General features: G+C 42.6%; 1 protein-coding gene across 1 annotated transcript in view; it reads right to left on the minus strand.

Moving 5' to 3' along the window:
* The window catches only part of LOC124805545 (G1/S-specific cyclin-D2-like), a 180378-nt gene that overhangs the window by 77241 nt on the left and 75841 nt on the right, over positions 1-27296 (minus strand). Inside the window, exon 3 of the mRNA XM_047266112.1 lies at positions 11234-11381. Coding sequence (XP_047122068.1) covers positions 11234-11381 — 148 coding nt within the window. The remainder of the gene's footprint in view (positions 1-11233; positions 11382-27296) is intronic.

Below are 27296 nucleotides of genomic sequence, written 5' to 3' on the forward strand. Positions count from 1 at the left end.
ACTGCCGTTGTGATAACCTCACATTGGTCAAACAAACCTGAGATCATCCATGCTACCACATCTGTATACTTCCCATATCCCCTGTTATTCCTATTTGTTACAGGTTCCATACACTTGACCAATATCGAGCAATTTGTAAGACTGATTGCATTTCCCTAGCATTCTATATCACTTACCGAATTCCAACTGTGGCTCATCGATACTGTAGTCATAGAATATTACGTGTTTTCGTTTTGTGATGCGCAAAATTTTCCGTTTCTGTAAATTTAAACCAAGTTGCCAGTCTTCGCACAAGTTCGAAATTTTTATCGAGATCCGAATGAATATTTGTACAGCCTTTATCAGACAGTACTCCATTATAGATAACTGCATCGTCTTTGAAACGTTTGAGGCTCTGTTACAAGCTGGCAGATCGTTAAAAAACAACATGCATTTCCTAACGTACTTTCTGGGACACAAGCGAAGTCGATGACTCTGCATCCAAGGTAACTTCTTCAATCTAGTCTAAAATTCTGCTGGATACCCTATGCAATGTTACTTTCCGTAACAAGCGCACTTGGAGGACTGAGTTAAATGCTTTTCGGAAGTTAAGAAATACTGCATCTACTAGACTTGCTCGGCTCCATAGCTTTCAGGATACCTTACGAGGAAAGAGCGAGTTGGATTTCGCGTGACTGATTTTTTTCTGAATCTACGCTGGCTGGCATGGAAATCATACCTTATCACGTTTGTGCTCATAATATGTTCTAAGATTCGACAACAAATGGATGCCAAGTATATTGGAAGGTAGTTTTGTGGATCACTTCTGCTACCTTTCTTGTAGATGGGTGTGGCCTATGCTTTCTTCCAACTACTGGCTACGACTTTTTGTTCGGGAGATTATTGTTACATCAGCCGCAAATTCGGTATAGAATATGACAAAGATTTAATCGCCGCTGGATCTTTGTCCAGGTTTAACGATTTCAGCTGTTTCTCAACAGCACTGACTTATCTATACCACTCGTCTTTACAACGCTGTGAGAATTAAATGGGGCAACACCCCTAGATTCTCATTTGTAAAGAAACCTTTCAGAATTTGATTCGAGAATCCAGCTGCAGACCATCATCAGAACTTCTTTATCAGTCGGGAGTGCAACCTATTCTTTGTATATCTGTCTTTTCCGTGGAGAAGAGACTTCAGCAGCTCCATGGACCATTTTCAAACCGATTGCATGCATTTTTTCAGAATGTCACACTCTTCCCCGCAGCTACAGTTCTTCGTCCAAACATTCAACTAACTAAAATGTCCGTTAAGTTATTGAGTCACCTCCACTTACATCAAACTTGGCCACAAAACGTAGCTAGGCAAAGCATGGTGATTGGCACATAGCATATTTGCGTGCTTTCACTGGCTTAATAAACTATATCCAGAGCCAATTAAGAGCTCCTGTAATATTTTTAGCCATCTGCTTTTCAATATCTCCCAAGTTTTTTTATCGGATTTCTTAAGTAAATTTCCGATCTGACTCCGTTTATGCGCAATAAGCGAGCTGGTTACCTAAGCTCATGTCGGCACCCCTGCGATCTCGAACAATGCAAACAAGGTGTGGCGCTGGAACGCTTTCTCGCAGGACAACAGATAAAATGGTCGCCAGCACTTGAGTTTATCTCTAAGGATTCCAGCGTCCGAGAGAGCGTGCCTCCGATAAGTCTCGATCGCCGACTCTACCCGCCGCAAAATGCCTGCACTTCATTTCTATTCTTCTTTGCACGAGTCTCCAGACAGAAAGGTTCTGAAAGTTTCCCCACACCAATGAAGTCAATCGAATAGTAGAGTTGCCACTTTATTAGAAAATATGATATTTTAGTCTTCATTCCGAAGACTAATTTGAGGCAGCTCTTCATGCTAGTCTAACCTGAGGCAGCGAGCACAAATTACACCTGAACCTGCTTACTGTCTTATTCCGCATTATTCTCCCACACATCGCTCCATTACCAAACTGGCGTTTTCTTCATATCTCAGGACATGCCCCATCAACAGATCACTTCTTTTAGTCAAGTTGTGCCAGAAACTACTTTTCTCTAATTAGATTCAGTGCCTCTTCATTAGCTACTATGTCCACCCGTCTAATCTTCAAAATACGCCTGTAGCATCACATTTCAAAAGCTTCTATTTTTGTCCACATTTCACTTCCCTACAAGGCTACACTTAACACAAATGCCTTCAGAAAACACTTCCTAACGCTTAAATTTATATTGGATACTAACAAATTCCTCTTTTTCAAAATGGCTGGCTCTGAGCACTATGGGACTTAACATCTTAGGTCATCAGTCCCCTAGACTTAGAACTACTTAAACCTAAGGACATCACACACATCCATGCCCGAGGCAGGATTCGAACCTGCGACCGTAGCGGTCGCGCGGTTCCAGACTGAAGCGCCTTTAACCGCGTGGCCACACCGGCCGGCCCTCTTTTTCAGAAATGATTTTCGTATTATAGCCAGTTTACATTTTATATCCTCTCTAGTTCGGCCACCGTCAGTTATACTGTTGATAAAACAGCGAAACAAAACTCTTATTCCTTTTAGCGTTTCATTTATTAATCTAATTCCCTCAGCCTTACCTGATTTAATTTGACTACGTTCCATCGCCCTTATTTTGCTTCTGTTTATGTTCGTCTTACAATCTCTTTTCACGACACACTCTATTTCGAACAACTCCCCTTTTAAGTCCATTGCTGTCTATAGCGGAATTACAATCTCACCGACAAACCGTAAAGTTTTTATTTATTTTCCTTGAACTTAAATTCACCGTCCTAATTTCTCCTCGGTTTCCTTTTCTGCTCACTCAAGCACTGCTTCCCTTTCATGCCCTTCGATTCTTTACAACTGCAGTCTGGTTTTTGTACAAGTTGTAAATAATGTTTCGTTTGCTGTATTTTATCCTACCACCTTCAAAATGTCGAAGACTGTATTTTGGTAAACATTGATAAAAGCTACATCTACATTGTTAAAAGCTGCATCTACAAACGCTACAAAAGCAGGCTTGCCTTTCGTTAACCAATGTTCTACGATACGTCTTAGCGCCAATATTGCCCGACGTGTTCCTATATTTCTACGGAATCCAAACTGATCTTACCCGAGTGCATTCTACCATCTTTTTCCACTTTTCTGTAATTGGTCTTCGTATTTTTTCAACGTGACTTATTAAACTGATAGGTAATATACACCGTGTCAAGCACCTGCCTTCTTTGGAATAATTAATGCCTTCTTTAAATCTCAGATTATTTCACAGCTTGTGCCTCTGCCAGTCCACGAGAGCCAGCAGCCGTCTACGGGGGGAGCGAGTAAATATTTCGGACGTCTTTAATAATTCTTGTCTGCGCATTTAATTCAAGATCTCGATAGAAGAAAACGAAGTTAAGACCTGTAGTGCGTCCTTTGTAATTACATATTGACTTCCTGTGGGCCCGCACGGAGCCGAGAGTTCGCGAAGTGTGGCGGACAACCCGACTTGTGTGACGTCACAAGTTCGTTGCGGGGTCTCGTATTTCTCGTAGGCCCGCGCGAAACTCAGTGACGTCATATAGCGCGAGGAGCCGGCGCCGCGTTTGAATCTGCCGCGCCCGCGTCAAGCCCACGCTGTCGACCCCACTAATTGCGTACACCTGATCTCTGTTAAAACTGTTGCTGTTTAATCTAGTTTCGGCCGATTATCTTGCAACAGAATCCCAGTATAATGGTGTGCGAGCCAAAACTCTCGTCTTTTCTAATTGTATTTTATGCCAGTTTCCTTGGCAAATTTGTCTGATTCGTCGTGAATGCATTGCACAACGCTCAGCAACAGTGCGAATAGTTTGCCTTACGTAAATGCTACCACATTCACAGGGAACAACATAGACGCCAGGATCTCTTAGACATATGTTGCCTTGGATACGAGCCGGAACACTAGTCTCAGTCTCTTCAGCATGAGATCTCTGTTGGTAGTAGTTGCTCGACAATATGGAAGGTGTTCCGGACTAACATCAAGCGCAGGCACGTCGGCATGGAATGTGACAGCAGAGAAGGCTGTGAGACATTCTCTTCGTCAATGTGATGTCGGCGCTGCAAGCCATCGGAATCGAAAAACACCGTAGCCATAACTTTTCCAGTATAAGGTGTGGTTTTGAATTTTTTTTTCCTTGGTTGAATTTGCATAATGCCACTCCACTGATTGGCTCTTCGTCTCTAGTGAAAAATGATGGAGCCATGTTTCGTCACCTATCACAATTCTTTCAAGAAATTCATCTCCTCTTCAGAGGCCATTCTCGTACTGTTTCAAAGGTTCGCTGCGTACCGTTTTTCTTGTCTCTTTGTGAGCCACTGTCAACATCCTGAAATCCACCTGACACAAACCTTTTTTAACGCCAACACTTTCAGTATTCTTCAAACACTTCCTTCCCCTATACCAATGTAGCGTGACAATTCGTTCACTGTGATGCGTCTGTCAGCAGTCACCAGTTCGTTAACACACTGTGCATTGTCTGGAGTGTGTGCAGTACGTGGCCTGCCGCTGCGAGGACAATCCTCAATATTGCCGTGCCCGCTTTCATCACGTAACCTGCTTGTCCACCGACTAACTGTACTGCGATCGACAGCAGCATCTCCATACACCTTTTTCAACCTCTTGTGGATGTTTCCCACTGTCTCGTTTTCACAGCACAGGAATTCTATGACAGCACGTTGCTTCTGACGAACGTCAAGTGTAGCAGCCATCCTGAGGACATGCTGTGACGGCGCCACTCACGGAAACAGGTTGAACAAAGTTTGAAAACGAGTGGGAAGGACGTATCTACACACTGCAAAACTTTCACACGTGCAGAATGAAAACTGTATTTTTACAAAAATAGTGTGCATTTCTTTTGGAGCGACCCTCGTAGGTGCCGCTCATGTCGTGGTGTCGTCCTAGTCAGCGTTCTATTGGCTGACGTCGTCTCACAGCCTTCTCTGCTGTTACGTTACATACCGACGTGCCGGCGGTTGATGTTACGCCAGAACAGAAGGAATACAGCTGGTTTGGCCGATGCATGAGGCGTCTTTCGTCGCTGGCACCTGAAAGCTTTTGGGCTTTCTCCCTTGCTATGTTGGCTTTGGACATTGCTTTCGCTCAAAGTCGTTGGGTTGACGCTTGTAGAGGCGCGGGCGCGGCAGTTTCAAACGTAGCGCCAGCCCCTCGCACTATATGACGTCACTCGGTCCCGCGGCGAGACGGAGCTGGTAGGAGCTGCCCAACTTGCCTTCCACGCATGCGTCACTCCGACCTTCTCTGGACACTGCCATTGTATCTATATAATCAGAACATCGTGTCAGCCTCGGCAGTGTGATTTTAAAGCTGAAGGCAACGGCGGGGAAAGGTATCGAAAGCTCGAGGGTTTTGTTCGAAGTGACGCGGCTTGTAAACGGAGAATATTTTATTCATGCATCCCACCGCGGAAAATCCGAGGGCAGCACAATTCGTTACAGCATGCAGAAATGCATTTAGATTGCGGTGAAACAGTACGCAGTTTCCAAAGTCAAACGATCGGACGGGGTAACGTTTCATTGTTGTTGTTGTTGTTGTTATTGTCTTCAGTCCTGAGACTGGATTGATGGAGCTCTCCATGCTACTCTATCCTGTGCAAGCTTCTTCATCTCCCAGTACCTACTGCAACCTACATCCTTCTGAATCTGTTTAGTGTTTTCTAGTGTTTTCATCTCTTTGTCTCCCTCTACGATTTTTACCCTCCACGCTGCTCTCCAATACTGAATTGGTGATCCCTTGATGCCTCAGAACATGTCCTACCAACCGATCCCTTCTTTTAGTCAAGTTGTGCCACAAATTCCTCTTCTCCCCAATTCTATTCAATACCTCCTCATTACTTATGTGATCTACCCATCTAATCTTCAGCATTCTTCTGTAGCACCACATTTCGAAAGCTTCTATTCTCTTCTTGTCCAAACTATTTATCGTCCACGTTTCACTTCCATACATGGCTACACTCCATACAAATACTTTCAGAAACGACTTCCTGACACTTAAATCTATACTCGATGTTAACAAATTTCTCTTGTTCAGAAATGCTTTCCTTGCCATTGCCGGTCTACATTTTATATCCTCTCTACTTCGAACATAATCAGTTATTTTGCTCCCCAAATAGCAAAACTCCTTTACTGCTTTAAGTGTCCCATTTCCTAATCTAATTCCCTCAGCATCACACGACTTAATTCAACTACATTGTATTATCCTCGTTTTGCTTTTGTTGATGTTCATCTTATATCCTCCTTTCAAGACACTGTCCATTCCGTTCAACAGCTCTTCCAAGTCCTTTGCTATCCCACATTGTGGGCAGAATGTTGTCTATCCATGTCCATAACTTTCTTCCAACTCGTTTTAACGTTTCGTAACAGCCGTAAAACGAGTTGGAAGAAAGTTATGGCCATGGATAGACAACATTCTGCCCACAATGTGGGATGGAAAATCACCCGCCTGCCCTGTTTGCCTTAGTGGGCATGCGCGATGTACCTCAGGTCTTATCCCCAGCTAGTGTATCCCTTTAGCCCGTCACGCTCAGAACACTGGAGGGGTCGCCTGTTCCGCTGTACATACTACCCGTGTGGATTTCCACCTTGTGGGCAGCGGGTTACCGGAGACGGTCATTCAAACCACAGACAGCTTACCAACTGTTTTTACACAACGTTGTTCTCAAAGGAGAATTTAAGAATATGTAAATTCAGCATCTGGTACCAGATTCCTTAGCAAGTACTCGCCAATATGCAAGAAGAATTCACACTTTGGAGAATACAGTGTGGAGTGTACTGATGGAGTAGCAATCACATATCTCAAGCAACGTGTGCAAGCATTCGCGCCAACTACTTTCGAACCTACAATCCCATTCTATCAACGGATCAACGGATGACGCATATTTCAACCTCAATGGTTTTACAGCTGGCGCAGCAGCCATGTTTGGAGTGATGAAAATCCATACTCTATGTTTGTCTCAAATGACAACCAACTTCTGAGTTGGCATTGTGCAATATCACCTGTGGCCACTAAAATTTTTTACGGCATGCAGCTTACGTGAAATTGCGTGGGCTAATGGGCAGCACTTCAGCGCAATTGCACGCAGTCCAGTTTCTCACTCAGAAATATCATTTCCGTGCTGTTGATTGTAAGAGGCTCGTGCTATGCCTCGGGTAAGACGATGAATTCGACAACAGGGCAGTATGTTGGATCGGCAACTGCTGAGGTCACAAGATATGTTCTTCTGTAATTCAAAATTATTGTATGCAGTAAAAGTGAGGATACCTGTTGGCAGTAATCATCACAGTGCATGTTACACCTCAGGGAAAATGTTCTATTACTATGATATGGGCCTAAAAGGTTCGAATAGTTTGCACTGGCGGAATTTGAACTGTAAAATAAAGGATTTCAGTCTTTACGACTGACGCTACCATTTATCCAAAATAAACTGTCAATAATACAGTCGTCGTGCACACGGTTCGCAATGGAATTAGACATCAAGAAAATCGTATCAACAAAACACAACGCAGGAAATGTGATGTCATTCTTACGTGTTTCATGTGGTAAAATAGAACAATGAAAATATTTATTTCAATATTTATTCAAAATTACGTTAACTATTTTCGTGAACAAAGTGTGGTGATAACATGAACTGTTGTGGACGTTGGGACATAGGTTATGTTTGTAACATATTAACTAATTTTTATCGATTCAATTATGAAACAGCTGTGGTATACACATAGTAATGTTAATGTGCTATTTCAAGTCGTCTTTTTTATGTTAAATAAATGATCCATCTTCCAAACCTTTAGACTCGTCTTTCTCTCTTCTGCTATCTTAAAAACAAGACGTCTATTTTGTTACTCTTAGCTTTGTTGTACCATTCTCCCATTGCTTTCATATACTGACAGCTTCTCATTAGTAAACATGTCACTGTTACTGTACAACTAATACATACAGAAAGGCAAATAGTTGAAAGCGGTCAGTACTGAATGCAAGCTTGATACCGAAGAGAAAGTGGACATTACTTTTGTCAGCAACAGGTAACATGAATAAGTGAAACAAAAGTTAATTGCCATCATCATAATTAAATATACATGTTCTATATCCATAAATATTTGCATAACCGCATTTTGTGTTTCAGATATTCATTTCTGCTGTGAAGCAAATGTTCGATGTGATGATTACGCGCCATCAGCGTAGTACTATGTGATTCGACACTTCATGTATTTCAGAATATGCAGTCCGATTTGTTTTAAGTACGACATATTTTATCGCACATCATCCAGTTTGTTACTATCCAACTGCGAATTCTGTGGAATTAGCTACGTTGGGAGTCTTATTCAAAACATTTCTCATTTTGTAATTATTCAGTCATTTCCTCTACCACTGCAGCTCTTGTAATACACATGTGACTTCCTAATTTATCTGGTTCAAAATGGTTCAAATGGCTCTGAGCACTATGGGACTTAACATCTGTGGTCATCAGTCCCCTAGTACTTAGAACTACTTAAACCTAACTAACCTAAGGACACCACACACATCCATGCCCGAGGCAGGATTCGAACCTGCGACCGTAGCAGTCGCGCGGTTCCGGACTGAGCGCCTAGAACCGCTAGACCACCGCGACCGGCCTAATTTATCTGGCTACGGGATATGTTACATGTTGAAAAGTATCAGACGCCATGTTGATTTACGTGTTCGGGAAAATGAAGTGTTTACGAGGGTCACTCCAAAAGAAATGCACACAATTTTTGTAAAAATACAGTTTTAATTCTGCTTGTGTGAAGGTCTTACAGTGTGTAGATACACCCTTCCCGCTTGCTTTCAAACTTAGTTCAACCTGTTCCCGTGAGTTGCGCCGTCACAGCATGTATTCAAAATATCTGCTACACTTGACGTTCGTCAGAAGCAACGTGCAGTCATAGAATTCCTGTGCTGTGAAAACGAGACAGTGGGAAACATCCACAAGAGGCTGAAAAAGGTGTACGGAGATACTGCTGTCGATCGCAGTACAGTTAGTCGGTGGGCAAGCAGGTTACGTGATGAAAGCGGACACGGCAATATTGAGGATTGTCCTCGCATCGGCAGGCCTCGTACTGCCCACACTCTAGACAATGTGCAGAGTGTTAACAAATTGGTGATTGCTGACAGACGCATCACAGTGAACGAATTGTCACGCTACATTGGGACAGGGGAAGGAAGTGTTTGCAGAATACTAAAAGTGTTGGCGTTAAAAAAGGTTTGAGTCAGGTGGGTTCCCAGGATGTTGACAGTGGCTCACAAAGAAACAAGAAAAACGGTATGCAGCGAACTTTTGGAACAGTACGAGAATGGTGGAGATGAATTTCTTTGAAGAATTGTGACAGGTGCTGAAATACGGCTCCATCATTTTTCACCAGAGCCGGAGAGGCAATCAATGGTGTGGCATCATGCAAATTCACCCAAGAAAAAAAAAAAAAATTCAAAACCACACCTTCTGCAGGAAAAGTTACGGCTACGGTGTTTTTCGATTCCGAAGGACCCTTGCTTGTGGATATCATGCTAAGTGGAACCACCATAAACTCTGATGTATATGTGACGACACTGAAGAAACTTCAAGCTCGACTGAGTCGTGTTCGACGACATCGGCAAAAGCAGGATGTTTTGCTGTTGCACGACAATGCACGGCAACATGTTAGTCAAAAACCATTGAAGCGATCACAAAACTCGGATGGACAACACTGAAACACCCGCCTTACAGTCCTGACCTGGCTCCATGTGACTATCATCTCTTTGGGAAACTGAAAGACTCTTTTCGTAGAACAAGGTTTGAAGATGATGACTCCCTTTTGTACGCTGCCAAACAATGGCTACGACAGGTTGGTCCAGAATTTTACCGTGCGGGTATACGGGCGCTGGTCCCAAGATGGCGTAAGGCAGTTGAGAGGGATGGAAATTATGTGGGGGAAATGAAAATATTGTTCCTAAAGGATGTATCTACACACTGTAAAGCTTTCAAACATGTAGAATAAAAGATGGATTTCAAAACAAATAGTGTACATTTCTTTTGGAGTGACCCTCGTATTTGGTGTTTCTCATATTTGTACTTGTATACTATGAAAACATCTAGTTTAACTGATGCACTGTAGTAAATGTGTCTAAAAACGCGACAGTTTTATACGATAGGTTGTGTACAAGTGTCACGAAATGTCACCTCGCCGACTGTTACTGGAATGTAGTTCGTATGACGTCACATCTACAGTCACAATTATTTACGCACGAAATTACATGTTATTTTAAGATCATACTGAACTCCCAGAAGTGACGAGAGTCACAAGCCAATTTCAGCATTCTGAAACTGTAAAGTAAACTGTCCCCTTCAGATTTACAACACTTTTATACGGGAATGTAGAAAAAAGCCAAACGTCGCGATATCTCATAAGAACCGCCAATTTCATGTTACTGCCCCAAAAATCGCAGATTTCCGGTTATCGTTCACGTTATGCGGTGTTTGTGACACTCCTGTTGTTGTTGTTGTTGTGGTCTTCAGTCCTGAGACTGGTTTGATGCAGCTCTCCATGCTACTCTATCCAGTGCAAGCTTCTTCTTCTCCCAGCACCTACTGCGACCTACATCCTTCTGAATCTGTTTAGTGTATTCGTCTCTTGGTCTCCCTCTACGGTTTTTACCCTCCACGCTGCCCTCCAATGCTAAATTTGTGATCCCTCGATGCCTCAGAACATGTTTTACCAACCGATCCCTTCTTCTAGCCAAGTTGTGCCACAAACCCCTCTTCTCCCCAATTTCTATTCAATACCTCCTCATTAATTATGTGGTCTACCCATCTAATCTTCAGCATTCTTCTGTAGCACCACATTTCGAAAGCTTCTATTCTCTTTTTGTCCAAACTATTTATAGTCCACGTTTCATTCCCATACAAATACTTTCAGAAACGACTTCCTGACAAATCTATACTCGATGTTAACAAATTTTTCTTCTTCAGAAACGCTTTCCTTGCCATTGCCAGTCTACATTTTATATCCTCTCTACTTCGACCATCATCAATTATTTTGCTCCCCAAATAGCAAAACTCCTTTACTACTTTAAGCGTCTCATTTCCTAAACCAATTCCCTCAGCATCACCCGACTTAATTCGGCTACATTCCATTATCCTCGTTTTGCTTTCCTGACGGAACAGTGTAGGCGAGCGCTGTGATGCACGGCGCAGACTGACCGGTGCAGCAGAGGGCGGCCACGGAGAGCGCGTGCCGGCGCAGCGCGGCTGCCCAGGGCAGGCGGTGCACCAGCTGCTCCAGCACGTCCACGGCCGTCACCGCGGAGGCTCGCCACTGCAGCCGCGACAGCACCACCAGCTCCAGGGCCTGCCAACACCACCACAACCAAATGTCTCATGACCTTATCCGAAAAAATAATGGCCACTCCTTCAAAAAAGGTCGCTCGCTGTTTTGGAGCGCTGTAGCTCAGTGGGTCCCTAATGCGGCGCCATTACCCACAGAGGGGTAAAATGAGGTTTTTTGAGGAGTAAAACCAAATATGTTATATTGTGTGTCAGAAAAAGTCACGAATCTAAATTATTTTTATAAGATCATGATTGTATACACTGACAAAAAAACCATTAAAAATAATATATCGGGTTATCAAAAAGTCGGTACAAATTTGAAAACTGAATAAATCACGGAATAACTTAGATGGAGAGGTACAAATTGACACACATGCTTGCAATGACATGGGGTTTTATTAGAACCAAAAAAATACAAAAATTCAAAAAATGTCCGACAGATGGCGCTTCATTTGATCAGAATAGCAATAATTAGCATAACAAAGTAAGACAAAGCAATGATGTTCTTTATAGGAAATGCTCAATATGTCCACCATCATTCCTCAACAATAGCTGCAGTCGAGGTATAATAATGTGAACAGCACTGTAAAGCACGTCCGGAGTTATGGTGAGGCATTGGCGTCGGATGTTGTCTTTCGGCATCCCTAGAGATGTCGGCCGATGAATAATGTTGTGAACAGCACTGTAAAGCATGTCCGGAGTTGTGGTGAGGCATTGGCGTCGGATGTTGTCTTTCAGCATCCCTAGAGATGTCGGTCGATCACGATACACTTGCGACTTCAGGTAACAAAGCCAATCGCACGGACTGAGGTCTGGGGACTTGGGAGGCCAAGCATGACGAAAGTGGCGGCTGAGCGCACAATCACCACCAAACGACGCGCGCAAGGGATCTTTCACGCGTCTAGCAATATGGGGTGGAGCACCATCCTAATAAAACCCCATGTCATTCCAAGCATGTGTGTCAATTTTTACCTCTCTATCTACATTATTCCACGGTTTATTAAGTTTTCAAATTTATACAGACTTTTTGATCACCCGGTACAATAATGAAATTTTGGGAAACATTCGTCTAGGAAACATATTTAAGTGATTAAATCACAGGTTAAAAGTTGGGTGTATACGGAAAAAGCACTGCGTAAGACACTCTTTTGCCCGCTCAATAAAATCAATAAAACACGGGCGTTATTGGAGAGTGTCAGAGATGACCCTGGTTTGCGGAAGGCCAGTATGTCATACACGAGATGTGTGAGAAAAGTAATGAGACTAACAACGCTACGACAACGCTGTGTTGTTCGATTTGTGTGAACTGCTGTGTTCGTCCTTTCCAGATGCTCAGTCTGAATTTCAGTTCCGTATAGCCGTCATGTGTTTTTTGAGAGCGGCATCTGTGAAGTTGTGTGTTAGGAAAATGGAACAGCGTAATTTAAAGCAACATTATGCCTCTAAGTTTTGTGTTAAGCTTAGGGAAACAGCGACTACGATCGCTGTAAAGTTGAACCACCCCTAGGGAGCCATTCCTAACAGAGAGCACAAGTTTTTCGCTGGCACAAATAATTTTTTCAAGGCCGAGAACATTTGAAGACGAACCTCGCACAGGGAGACCTTCAACTTGAAAAACCGACGAAAACGTCGAATGTGTGCGTGATACTGCTACTCCGGGTCAAACTGCCAACCAATTGTTTTACAAAGACGTCCTTGAAAAGCGAAGGTAAAGGGTGAATCGAGTGAAAGCCGGTACTGCAGACAAGTGATGCTGCATGACAACAATGCCCCATGTCACATGGCGACTTCCATCACAGAATTTTTTACCTCAAAAGACATACTGTTCTTCCAAAGCCCCCGTACCTGAGGATAGTCCTTGTGAAATTCTTCCAATCCATATGTGGCATACAGCAAACCAGTGCTTAACAGTATTGGTTAAAAGAGACTTAGTTGCAATTTTAGTTTTTTTAATTTATTTTTTATTATTTTTCAAAGCCGCGTTTCGCCTTATTTAGGCATCTTCAGGTTATCTTAATTTGGTATTTCTTACAAGAATCCTTTTGTCAGTGTAGCCAAAAGAGCATCGTCGAATATATCAGGCCAACATCGCCTTCGTTAAACTAAGTAAAAAGTTAGCTAGATGGACGTGCGTGACACCAAGATCTGCATAAAGCGTTCCCGTTTACAGGAGCAAGTAACAGAATAAGATGGGGGCTCAGGTAGTAAGCATAATTAATCAGGGAGCGTTGTTGAAAAATAAAAAAACTAAAATTGCAGCCAATACTGTTTTTAACCAATACTATAGTCCTTGTGGCTTCCTTTTTCTGAAATGAAAAATGCCTTAAAAGGACAACAATTTGGGACTCTAGTGAACTTTCAAAAGAACTACCAGTTCTAGTTTTTCAGCACTGCTACCAAGACCGCGGACAACGAGGGATAGTGTGGCTAGAGAAGCTATCGAAATTCGCACTAAGGACAAACTTATCAATCGGGACTGCGACTATAATGTCAGCAAGGCTTTGGAACCAGGACGGGTCTAATTAAGAAGACAGTCAGCCACCAAAATAATGATCTGGCGACCTGGGCGGACAGAGCAACATCGACGATACCATACACATCGACGGAAGCGTCACGGCGACTGCCGATGCGCGCCTTCGGGCGTGGACTACGGAGAGAGCAGCTTGCGGTGGGAGGGGATATACACTATGTGTTCAAAAGTATCCGAACCCAACCCCCCCCCCCCCAAAAAAAAACACATTTTTCATATTAGGTGCATTGTGCTGCCACCTACTGCCAGGTACTCCATATCAACGACTCCAGTAGCTATTAGACATCGTGAGAGCAGAATGGGGCGCTCCGCGGAACTCACGGACTTCGAACGTGATCAGGTGATTGGGTGTCACTTGGTTCATACGTCTGTACGCGAGATTTCCACACTTCTAAACATCCCTAGGTCCACTGTTTCCGATCTGATAGTGAAGTGGAAACGTGAAGAGACACGTAAAGCACAAAAGCGTACAGGCCGACCTTGTCTGTCGACTGACAGAGGCCGCCGACAGTTGAAGAGGGTCGTAATGTGTAATAGACAATCTATTCAAACAATCACACAGGAATTCCAAACTGCATCGGGATCCACTGCAAGCACTATGACAGTTAGGCGGAAGGTGATGAAACTTGGATTTCGTGGTCGAGCGGCTGCTCATAGGCCACACATCACGACGGTAAATGGCAAACGACGCCTCGCTTGGTGTAAGGAGCGTAAACATTGGACAACTGAACAGTGCAAAAACGTTGTGAGAAGTGATTAATCACGGTACACAATGTGGCGATCCCATGGCAGGGTGTGGCAATGGCGAACGACCGGTGAACGTCATCTGCCAGCATGTGTAGTGCCAACAATTTGATGGCGTTGGTGTTATGGTGTAGTTGTGTTTTTCATGGAAGGGGCTTGCACTCCTTGTTGTTTTACGTGCGACTATCACAGTACAAGCCTACATTGATGTTTCAATCACCTTCTTGCTTCCCACTGTTGAAGAGCAATTCGGGAATGGCGACTACTTCTTTCCACATGATCGAGCACCTGTTCATAATGTACGGACTGTGGTGGAGTGGTTGCACGAAAATAACATCCCTGTAATGGACTGGCCTGCATAGAGTCCTGACCTGAATTCTATGAAACACCTGTGCGATGTTTTGGAATGCTGACTTCGTGGCAGGCCTCACATCGATACCACTTCTCAGTACAGCACTCCGTGAAGGAATGGACTGCCATTTATCAAGAAACCTTCCAGCACCTGACTGAAGGTATGACTGCGAAAGTGAATTCCAGCATTACCGATGGTGGGCGCCACGAATTTGTAAGTCATTTTCAGTCAGGTGTCCGGACACTTTCGTACACATAGTGTAAGTCAGCCACGCGCCCTCAGGAGCAATACCCTTAGAAACAGTTGGAGTATACGCTGATGACACCGCCTATTGGTGTAAAGAACTCAACCACACAGAACTACCTACAACGACTTGAGAACTTGATGGATAGGTGGAGAATCCGGTCAAACCCGTGCAAAACAAATCAGACATGCGGCTAAAAAACAACAACAAAAAAAACAACAACAAAACGCAGATGAGTTACAGCTGATGCTCTGGGACTCATCACTGAGACTTAATGATGCTACTAGGTGCCTGTGTGTCCACTTAGACAAATACCTAATCTGGTATACGCACCTACCATATTACTGAACAAGACAAGAAATGGACAAAGCATAATCAGACGAGTCCAAAGACTATTTCACGGATACGACGGCCAAACCGCAAATCACACATAGAAGACGTACATTAGACTCGTGATAGAATATGCCGGAGCCGCTTCAGGGGTATACATAAACCTGTAGCGGAACGACTTTACTCTGACGAAATACGATTCTTAGTGTTAAGCAGCATCTCCAGACTGCCGAGGCTAACATCCAGTGACGACGTACGTGACTTCACTGTTGTGAAGCCGCTGCAAACCGGACTGACTGAACTTGAGCAAATTACAGAAGACACATACTAACCAAAAGCCCAGACATGGAACACATCCTGACAACAACACAATGAGCAAACAGATGACCCATTATAAAACATATTCAACCAGCGTCCACAATACCCCACAACACTTGCAAAGAATACCCAGACCTTGCCTCCGTTATGGAATCCTTAACCTGAGAGATACCACTACCCCCTCACTTGGACCAAAGGCAGAACAACTAACAACGACACGCACACACACTTAGAGTTAAGTTAGCCATACAACCTAGCAGAGATCAAGACTTTGTAATTGCCCACTACTATTACCTCCCTATGGTGACAGGACGACTTGGTGTAGAATCGAGTGTCAATGAAACAGCCAAAAAATTGTGAATTGACTAAAATTACCCTCATTTCCCATCAATGGCTGACCAGTATAAAACAGCATAAAATTGTGAATTACAAGAGGAAGAAATTGTATCCCCTGTCACAGCGAAAATATACATACACACCAATAAAAATTACTATTACTTTATTTGTTTAATTAATGTTTAATTTATACAATTATTCCTCAATCTCACGCATCAGACTTATTTGTTAGTTTTAGCACTTTTCTCCATTTCAGAACTAGTTTAAGTAATAGTCTAAGAGAACATCACCAACAAAACACACTCAAAACAAATCTAACACCACAGACTTACACAAACACAGATAAATCATTCGCCTCAAAAACTGTAACCTTAACTTCATTAATACTGATTAATGGCAATCGTCCTTGCACAGCAAAAGGCTGAAAAGGGCGATGCAAGCCTTCAAGCAGCCCGCCCGTGTCCCTTAGACAATGGGGGCGGGATCCTCAATAGCTCAGTGCGTCAGCGCACCTGACGATGGTGACATGTCTGTTCGCCCAAATATTAGTGCCCCCGTTGGACCGGCAGTACACCAGTTTTACGCCCACATGCTTAAATATCTCATGAAAATCCTTTCTCCTAGTTGCAGGTAGTTCCCACAACGGATCATAAATTGCTTCATTATTCATTTCGCAATTGACAACACAATGCTACAAACTATGCCATTGCTACTACACAGCTGTAGGACACATTATTATTTCTTCTTCTTTCTTCGTTTGGATCATCTATGGACCACGCTTCCTTCTTTGTTGTTCTTTTTGCCCCTGTCTTCTTCTCCCTCTTGCCTTGGAATCCTTCCATTTTTAACGCTTTCCTCTCGAAAATCTCTCTTTCTGTTGAATCTTTTTCACTTATGTTGTTTCTTTCCAAATCTTTCCCAACTTCTTGAATCCAGGCTACTGTTGACTTCTTGTCCCAAAGATATTTAAAAATTTGTTTGGTTAACCTGTTGCTGTTCATTCTGTATAAGTGTCCAAAAAATAGCAGTCCTCTCTTTCGTAGTGTTTCATTTATGTTTTCTATGTTATGATAAACTTCTTCATTGCTTCTTAATTTCCATACTTCTGTATTTTTTGGTGGTCCAGGTATTTTTCGAATGATTTTTCTTTCTAGAACTTCAAGTATGTGTAATTTGTAGTTCAGTGCTAAACATTCACTTGCATAAAGACATTCTGGTTTTACTACTGTGTGGTAGTACTGTATCTTCAAATTTTTAGAGAGACACCTTTTGTTGTAGACACTCCTAGTTATTCCATAAGCTCTCTCCATTGTCGGTACTCTTTCTTCTATAGCCAATTTTTCTAAGCGATTTTCTTGGATAATTTCTCCCAAATATTTAAATTTATTTACTCTCTTTATCTGAAATCTGTTGCTAGGGATTCCGGAGCGTTTTTTATGTTTGTCATAAATTTTGTTTTTTTCTACTGACATTCTTAAACGTGCTTTGTTGGCTATTTGTTCTAAGAGATTGATTTGTATTCTAGCATTTGTTAGGTCTTCAGAAAGAATGGCAAAATCATTTGTAAATGCTAAACAGTGAATTGCAATGCCTTTGTTTTTAGTCCCCAGTCTGATTGGTGATAGCTTCTCTTCTTTTAGTTTTTGTTTCCATTCTCTTACTAATTTCTCTAGTACGCAGTTAAAGAGGAGTGGAGACAGGACATCACCTTGCCTTACACCTGTTTTTATGTTGAATTCCTTTGATATTTTACCCTGAAACTTTACTTTTGATTTGGTGTCTGTGAACGTTTCACGAATAAGGTTTGCTAATTTAGATTTGATGCCAAATTCACTGATCACTTTATCTAGTGTTTCCCTACCAACTGAGTCAAATGCCATTTTAAAATCTGTAATTGTTACAAATATATCTTTGGAGTTTGTAAGTCTGTGACGAATTATGGGCTTTCTAGCTGAACATCTGTCCTGAGCAAGATTTGCCCTTTCTAAATCCACTCTGATATTCTTCCAATTGGCTATCAAGTGTTGCTTCTACCTTGTTTAGCAGTATTGTTGAAAATATTTTATAACCACTGGCAACAAAGATATACCTTTGTAGTTATTTACATTTTGCTTACCATCTTTCTTATGCAAGTGATGGATGAGAGCCACTTTTCAGTCTTCTGGTATCTTTTCAGTTTCCCATATTTCTTCAAACATGAGTTGAAGGTTACTTACAATTTTTGGTTAAGACTATTTAATAAGTTCAGCTGTAATTCAGTCTTCTCCACTGGCTTTGTTGTTTTTCAGGGAACTTATTGCTTTTTTTAATTTCTTCAGCTGTAGGTGGTGGATCAGCTTCTGCATTTTCATGGAGATCTGGAAATTCTAGCTTACAGTTTGGTTCTTCACAGTTCAATAATTTTTCAAAGTACTTTCTCAGTATTTCACAATTCTATCTGTTGATTAGGCCTACTTTACCATTTTCATCTGTGAAGCTTGGTAGCCCTTTAGATGACTTTTAAACATCTGATAGAAACTCCGGGAGTTCTTTTTTACAAAGTTGTTTTGCATGTCAAGAAGTTGTGATTTCTCAAAACATCTTTTAGCACTATTTATTATTCTTGCTGTTTCTTTCCTTTGCATACTAAATGCATCAAGGTGTTCAGGCTTCCCAGAACATTTCCATTTCTTCCACTGTTTTGTTCTTTCTGTAACTGCTTCTTCACAGATTTTATTATTATTAATTATCAGTGACAGTGGTCTAACGCAAATTACTGACAGCCTGAAGTCTTCAACTTCTGTCAGTTCAGAAGTAACGAGGGATTTGTGAACAACAGGTATAGTGCACATATTTTACCTTTGATCATTCTAGACAGGAGTGCTGGGTATGGGTGTAGCGAATGTCGGATGGTAGAGAAGTGGTGCAGAAGCAGTCTTTACCCTCTATGTGGATAGTTAGAGCTCTTTTCTGAGAAGGAGCTGTAGGTAGTACTCGCTATGCACTGACAATTGCTTCATCATTATACAGAAAAACGTTGTTGCAAATAAGCTGTACCAACTGTCTCACTGACTGATTTAATAAATCAGCTACAAAACTAAATATCATTTCTCTTCCGTCATTTTAAAAATAAAAAGGTAAATTCTTTTTTTATTCTTAAGTTACTGGCGGTGGAGTGTTAGGGTAGAGGGGGGTTTGTACTACCTAGTATCTTATTACACTCTTAGTAAGGCTAGGAACCACTGCTGTAGATTTTGTTCAACTGGTACGGGGTCGTGGCTACGTCAACTTTCCGACCATGATGCTTCAGATCCTTCTGTCGCAGGTACCATGGGACTTCCGACCAGAGCCTCGCCCATTGCTGATTAACGCCAGTCGTTCACCAGCAGTGGATGTGTTGTCACGGTGAGTCAGGCAGTAACTGCCCTTACCGACAACCTTCGTTTCCATATAGTTTCGTAGGTCTAACGTACTTGAGTTCTATACACTGTAATTGAAATAATTATAACAACGAAAGGGAAGCCATGTGTCTTCTGAAGACACTCATCGCTAACGGATGCACCAGAAAATGAGAGTACGAATGGCACAATCATGGCTGAACAATTACCTTCTTGTCCACCTGACAAAACAGATGCGCAGAGTAATAAACGAATGCCTAACTACAGCGAAAGTCCACGACGAAAAGACAGTGCTTGTTTTCCAAAGAGGAATATCAAGAGCCGGCCGCTGTGGCCGAGTGGTTCTAGGCGCTTCAGTCCGGAACTGTGCTGCTGCTACGGTCACAGGTTCGAATCCTGCCTCGGGCATGGATGTGTGTGATGTCCTTGGGTCAGTTAGGTTTAAGTAGTTCTAAGTCTAAGGGACTTAATGACCTCAGATGTTAAGTCCCATAGTGCTTAGAGCTCCACGACTGCAACGTGCTAAGCAAGAAAGGAAGCTACTGGGACGATCCAGAACCCTGGTACTAGTTCGGTGATTCAAGTGTTCGAAGACATTTAGAAATTAAGTGAAGTCAATAGTTTTTGAAAATTCACGTTAGGCCTGATCCTGGTTTTCGGTTGTGAAGAAGAGGAAAAAATTATGCGTGAAAATGAATCTGTTCTCATAGACGAGACATCTGACAGTTGTTCGAAGTAATTCAAACACAAAGCATACAGTTTGCTTTAAATCTGAAGAACCTGGTACAGGTGACGTCAGAGTCAGCACCCTATCGGTAAATTAAATACAGCAAGCAATAAAGAAATTAAAGAATAACAAGGCTTGTTGTGAAGACCAGATATACTCTGAGCTGTTAAAGAACGGACGACCGCAGCTGGAATGAGAACTACTGTCTTTAATAGAAACAATTTGGAACAGCAATTATATGCCCCGTATTTAAGAAGAATTATCACCTTGTTTGCGATTACTACAGAGAAATTTCTTTACTGGATGTCACTTGTAAAATCCTTTGCATGTACCTAATGAACAGGTGACTACAATAACTGAAGACAAAGTAGTTTCCGCAGAAGTAGATCCACATTAGATCATTTATTCACTCTAAGACAAATAACTGAGATGGTGTGCGCATTCAATGCATTTGCCCACATATTTTCAGATTTCAAAAAAGCCTATGATAGCATACACTGACGGACACCCCTAATTATAATGAGGGAGTTTGAAATACCGTCAAAGTTAATCAGTTTATTTAAAATCTGTATAGATGGAACTACGTAGTATGCAGACACCTATAGGAAAAACTGAAAATTTTATCGCGTTTATTGAAATGAGACAAGGGAACACCATTTCACCTATTTTATTTAATCGGTAGAGAAGTTAGTAAAACTAATCCACAAGGGATTCAAATATACAGGTGAACTTTACTAGCCTTGACTGCACAGATGACGTAACACTGATAAGTAGTTCTAAAGCAGAATATATCAGAATAATGCAAAATAACTGAGGAAACAGGATTACATGTTATTGAAAAGAAGACAGAATATGTGGTCATGAGTAAGAAAATCCAAAGTGATGCACCCTTGGCTGTCGACGGATTCACTTTGAAGATATTTGATCGCTCTAGCTCAGAAAGAAAGATGAAAAAAAACTGTTAATATTCGAAAGAAAAAGAAGAATTTTTGGACAGGTATGTGATGAAAACAATGTGGAATGGAGGATAAAAATAAAATGAAGAATTATGATAGCTGTACAAACAACATAACATCGTCGAGGTGCTAAAGAAGAGGTGATTGAACGAGACAGGCCATATAGCAAGAATGACGAAAAATAGACTACCTAAAATAGCATTCCGCAGAATAATTGGTGGAACGAAAGAGGAAGAGGAAGATGTAGAGTTAGGTGCCGAGACATCATTAGGGAGCACAAAGCTGTGATGAAGATCAACACCACATGGACGAACAGAGCGCTAATACACTTTGATAGGAAACAAAGAAGAAGAAACGAAGGAAAATACAAGAATTGGGATTAACAGAGGAATAAAAGCATAGAAAAGAAATCCGATTGTTTTGCTGGATGCGAACTGCAGTGGCACATTTTCCACCAAAGTGTTGATGAAGCGTGGTTGTAACGGAGAAATTCGCAGACTATGTGGTCAATCAGCGAATGGAAAATCTTAGTATACTGAAATGTGGAATGTTTTTAACCAGCGGCACAGGACCACGCATGCTGTCGAACGTTGCCCCTGGAAACTGAACACCTCAATAAATCAAAAACCATCCGAAAACAATCTTTCTGATACATAGGAGAGGACGCAGTAAGTGCTGTATTTGAAGTAAAACAAAAAAAATACGTTGGCCTGTCTCTTCAAAAAGAAGGAAAAGGTATAAGTTTTGACAAAAGGTTAAAAGACATAACGACTCGGGGGATTTAAGAAATTGTTTAAAATAATATCTGGCTTTCTTGCAAAAAATTGAGCAGGAAATTCAGTCATAAAACACACTGAAAAGCCAAAGAAAATGGTACACGTGCCTAATATAGTCTAGGGTCCCAGCGAGCACGCTGAAGTGCCGCAACACTACGTGGCATGGACTCGGCTAATGTCTGAAGTAGTGCTGGAGGGAACTGACACCATGAATCCTGCAAGGCTGTCCATAAATCCGTAAGAGTACGAGAGGGTCGAGATCTCTTCTGAACAGTACGTTCAAAGTCATCCCAGATATGCTCAATAATGTTCAGGTCTGGGGAGTTTGATGGCCAGAAGAGTTTTCCTGAGGCCACTCTGTAGCAATTCTGGACGTGTGGGGTGTCACATTGACCTGTTGGAATTGTCCAAGTTCGTCGGAATGCACAGTGGACATGAATGCATGCAGGTGATCAGAGAGGATGCTTACGTACCTGTCACCTGTCAAGAGTCGTATCTAGACATATCAGGAGTTCCATATCACTCCAACTGCACACGTCCCACATCATTACAGAGCCTCCACCAGCTTGAACAGTCCACTGCTGACATGCAGGGTCCATGGATTCATGAGGTTGTCTCCATACTCGTACACGTCCATCCGCTCGATACAATTTGAAACGAGACTCGTGCGACCAGGCAACATGTTTCCAGTCATCAACAGTCCAATGTTGGTGTTGACGGCCCCAGACGAGGCTTAAAGCTCTGTGTCGTGCTGTCATCAAGGGTACATGAGCGAGCCTTCGGCTCTGAAAGCCCATATCGATGATGTTTCGTTGAATGGTTCGAACGCTAACACTTGTTGATGGCTCATCAGTGAAATCGACAGCAGTTTGCGGGATGGTTGTACTTCTGTCACATTGAACGATTCTCTTCAGTCGTCGTTGGTCCCGTTCTTGCAGGATCTTTTTCCGGCCGCTGGATGTTTTACCGGATTCCTGATATTCACGGTACAATTGTGAAAAGGTCGTACGGGAAAATCCCCACTTCAACTCGGAGATGCTGTGTCCCATTGCTCGTGTGCTGACTATAACACCACGTTCAAACTCACTTTAATCTTGATAACCTGCCATTGTAGCAGCAGTAACAGATCTAACAACTGCGCCAGACACTTGTCATATATGGGCGTTGCCGGCCGAAGCGTCGTATTCTGCCTGTTTACATATCTCTGTATTTGAATACGCACGCCTATACCAGCTTCTTTGGTACTTCAGTTTACTTATGGCGTCGGATCGAGCACCAGTGAAGCTGCAGTAGGCAGTGTGGCTATATAAGGACTTGACTAAGTTTTTTTAATACATTGTGCGTGTAGTACACTGCGATAAACAATAAGCCATTTAATACTTTTTGAAAGGAAAGGAGTTATGAGTTTCCTATCAGTGAAAAGTACTCTAATTAATCCTGCAGAATGTGAAAATAGTGATAACAAATCTTAAAAACCAGATTTGGATTTAATCGAGAATAACTGATCAATGCGCTGAGATTAATGAAAGTTGCAGCGCGGACATGCAGGTAAAAAACGAAAGGAGACGACGCTATGCACTTACGCTGTACGTTGTTATGAAGCCGTAGTGGGCGGGGCCTACCGCCGTCTTAAACAGCCCAAAACATTCACGACTGCTGTTTACGATTGCTTCTTCATTATTTCTGTCGTGTGCTCGCAACAGCTCTTTGAAATTCTAAAATTACAGTGCTTATACGAATAACAGAGTGTAAGGAAGTCAATGTCGAACGTTTTTCTGTTCTGGCATGCGTATTTGCTCTAGTAATACGACACATTTGTCCTCGTTCTTGTAACTTTTTTTTGTTAATACGTTTTGAATAACCAAGAAGAGAACGATGTGATGTGTAAAGGATGCTTTCGTAATGCATTTAATTCCGCTTTTACTTTGTTTGTATCGATATCAAATGAAGCTGGAACTCAAAACCAACGCTTGTTTGCTTATTGCTACTGCTTCTTGTTCGTTACTTTTTCAGCTTCAACTCGTGCAACATTTTTAATGTTTGCGTTTGCAAAAAAAGTATCTACGCGTTCTTTGTGCACATGGAGGGAAGTAGCAAGCCTTGCTATCGTATCTTGTGCATGTCAACAAAGTGAGATATTATTGGCAAAGAAACAGAACTGCCTATGCAAAAAATTGTGCAAATGGCTCTGAGCACTATGGGACCCAACTTCTGAGGTCATCAGTCCCCTTGAACTTAGAACTACTTAAACCTAACTAACCTAAGGACATCACACACATCCATGACCGACGCAGGATTCGAACCTGCGATCGTAGCAGTCGCGCGGTTCCGGACTGAAGCGCCAGGAACCGCTCGGCCACCGCGGCCGGCGGGCACTCTGGAATAATATGTTTTTGCGGAATAGGAGTAGTTGTCTAAAAGAAACGTTTTCTGTTGAGCTTCAAATTGAAGTCTGCTGTCGGTCGGGCATTTTACAGCAATGGGTAAGTGATCAAAACTTAGTTACCATTGTGAAGCCCTGTTTGTCCTATGGACAGACTTAATGTGGCGTCATGACTCTAATTTTTGCGTTCTTTAATTATGAACAACGTTGTTCTTGTTAAAAGAGTGGATTATTTACAACATACTTCATGAGGCAATAACTATACTGCGTAGCGGACAGATTGCTACACAGGCTGAACAACATGCAGGTACGATGAAAAGTGTGTTCACATAAGTTTTCAGCCACAGCCTTCCTCAGCAAGGAACGAAAGCGAACGAACGAACGAACGAACGCGCGCGCTCACACACACACACACACACACACACACACAGACTGCTGTCTCCGGCTTCTCTAGCCAGAAGCTTTTTTAAAGAGGGAGGAAATGTGAACAATAAATAATTATCGGCGGGAGGAATCCAGGGCATGAGATGCTGCACCACCAGTCAGTGCGGTTACGTAGTCGTGTGTTGTGCGGGGACGAGACCGTTCGTACAGTGTGGTTCGGATGGCGAAGCGTTCGCACTTTGGGGCGCAATAAAAAACGCAAAAAAGAAGAGAAAGAACGGGCACTGAGTGAAGTAAAGGAAATCTAAAATCAAATGACAGAAATAAAACCATTATGATAAAAGTAAACAGCGCAATCACAATTCATGTATACAAAAGAAAATATTGCTTGAAAGGCTCTACTTACGAATGAAGCGTGATTCCTTTAAACTTTAGATTACGATCGGATCGATTAGTACACCCGTAAAAAGTGATCTACGCCTCCACACAATGAAGGCACCCAACACGGTCGAAACAAGGCACGGACAAGTCAGAGTAACGTCTCGGAGAAGTAGCACCACGGTGAACCATGCAAGTATAAATTCGGCGTCCCTTATGTTTTGGGCCATGTAAGATGACGGACGCCAGCTTCATATTTGTGACGCAATAACAACTCTTTTTTTTTTTCACCACCATGAGCGCCGTAGTATTCTCTTATCTCCTGTTCTTATAGCAACGGACAATCAACTGCGCTGTTATTACGAACAAACTTTAATTGGAATTTTTACTAGATGTACATAAAATTATTTGTGTTCATGCTCCATCTACCAACCATGTAGACCAACCTGCAAGCAAATATACTTCGAAAATAAAGTGATTTATGATCCCTAAGCAGCGAAGCTGTCGTAATTTTAAACGTCGAATGTTAACTCAGTACAAAGCACAGCTCCGCTTAATGCTACTCACACTGAGTCGTGATACTTTCGAATACAGGTCCGTACCACCCATGTTCAGAGTGAACATTGGGAAGGGAACTGCATATAATGGACATTAGGAATCTGGTACCTCGCGAAAGGCCATTGCTCACAGTGCTACAAAGGATGGCTAAACACAGAAACTGGTGGCGTTTAACGTGCTACGACGAAGCGCGATTCCTCCTCCTCTCCAGCGATGCAAGGACTTGGGTACACGGATGGCCCAATTAGGCTTTTAATTCAGTGTGTGGAGTGTTTAATTCGGGCCGTGGGTGTAGCTCGTACCATGGCGTGGGCTTACTCATCCAAGCTACTGTGAACTATAACCAGGATGTGATCTCCCAGGTCATCTCGGCGTAACAGATTAATGATTTGCTTCCGCGCACTTAGCCGGGTTGCTGTTACTGTTTTATGCACAATCTTTCGAAGACCGTCCCAGTTGCCTTCTGTAGGCGCTGCAAGTTGTGTCCTGTACCCGCGTTATGGACTGAAATCAGGATTATTATTATTATTTTATTATTATTATTTACACTGGTGTACAAATCTTAAGGCAGTAGGCGCTACAGTCAGGAGCCGCGTGACCGCTACGGTCGCAGGTTCGAATCCTGCCTCCGGCATGGATGTGTGTGATGTCCTTAGGTTAGTTAGGTTTAAGTAGTTCTAAGTTCTAGGGGACTGATGACCACAGCAGTTAAGTTCCATAGTGCTCAGAGCTATTTGAACCTTAAGGCAGTAAGTAGCTTACGCATGGATGAATCACTGCCAACATAGTTCCAAGAACCTTGACATACTTAGAAATAACAGCTGCAGTGTAGTACGTAAGGCAACTGAAAGAAATGCGCAATGAGACGAACAGAAATGGCACTTTTATTCACAGACAATAATTACACTGAAGTCATTGCAATTTATGATGGTCCCGCAGACATTACAAAAGGCAGGACATTGTTTTTTAATAGTGTGTGCGATCGCCACAAACGGCAAGCAAGCTCTGCAACATGCTCCAATGCTGGCCACAGGGTTGGTAAGCTCGGTCGGTGCCTGTGGACGCGCTGCAATAGGTCACCTCAATGCATCCCACATGTGCCCGATGGGATTTAAGTCAGGAGAGTGGGCTCGCCAGTTCATTCGCCCAATATCCTCTCGTTCCAAGAGCTCTTCCACCTGCCCAGTTTGATGTGGTTGCCTGTTGTAAGGCATAAAAATGAAGTCAGGGCCGAAAGCACAGCACTCATAAGATGCACACGGTGAAGGAGTAAAGTGTCACTGTAACGTTGACTGGTGAGTGAGCCATGTTTGGAGGTCAGTACGCCCATGCAGCATTACGTCTCCCCATATTAACACCCTCAACCACCAAAACGATCACGTTCGACAACGTTGGACATACAGGGGGAGAGGTAGGAACATGTAACGCACCCAGCAGCATTGTCTGTATGGTGGCAGAATAAGTGAAGGTCAGATACGGACCTTACACGAGAGCTTTATACAACGCAACAGGAAGGTGAATATGGCACGCCACCTAACTTAATT

Source organism: Schistocerca piceifrons, chromosome 7 (genome assembly GCF_021461385.2).
Source record: "Schistocerca piceifrons isolate TAMUIC-IGC-003096 chromosome 7, iqSchPice1.1, whole genome shotgun sequence".
In the NCBI taxonomy this organism is placed as follows: Eukaryota; Metazoa; Arthropoda; class Insecta; order Orthoptera; family Acrididae; genus Schistocerca; species Schistocerca piceifrons.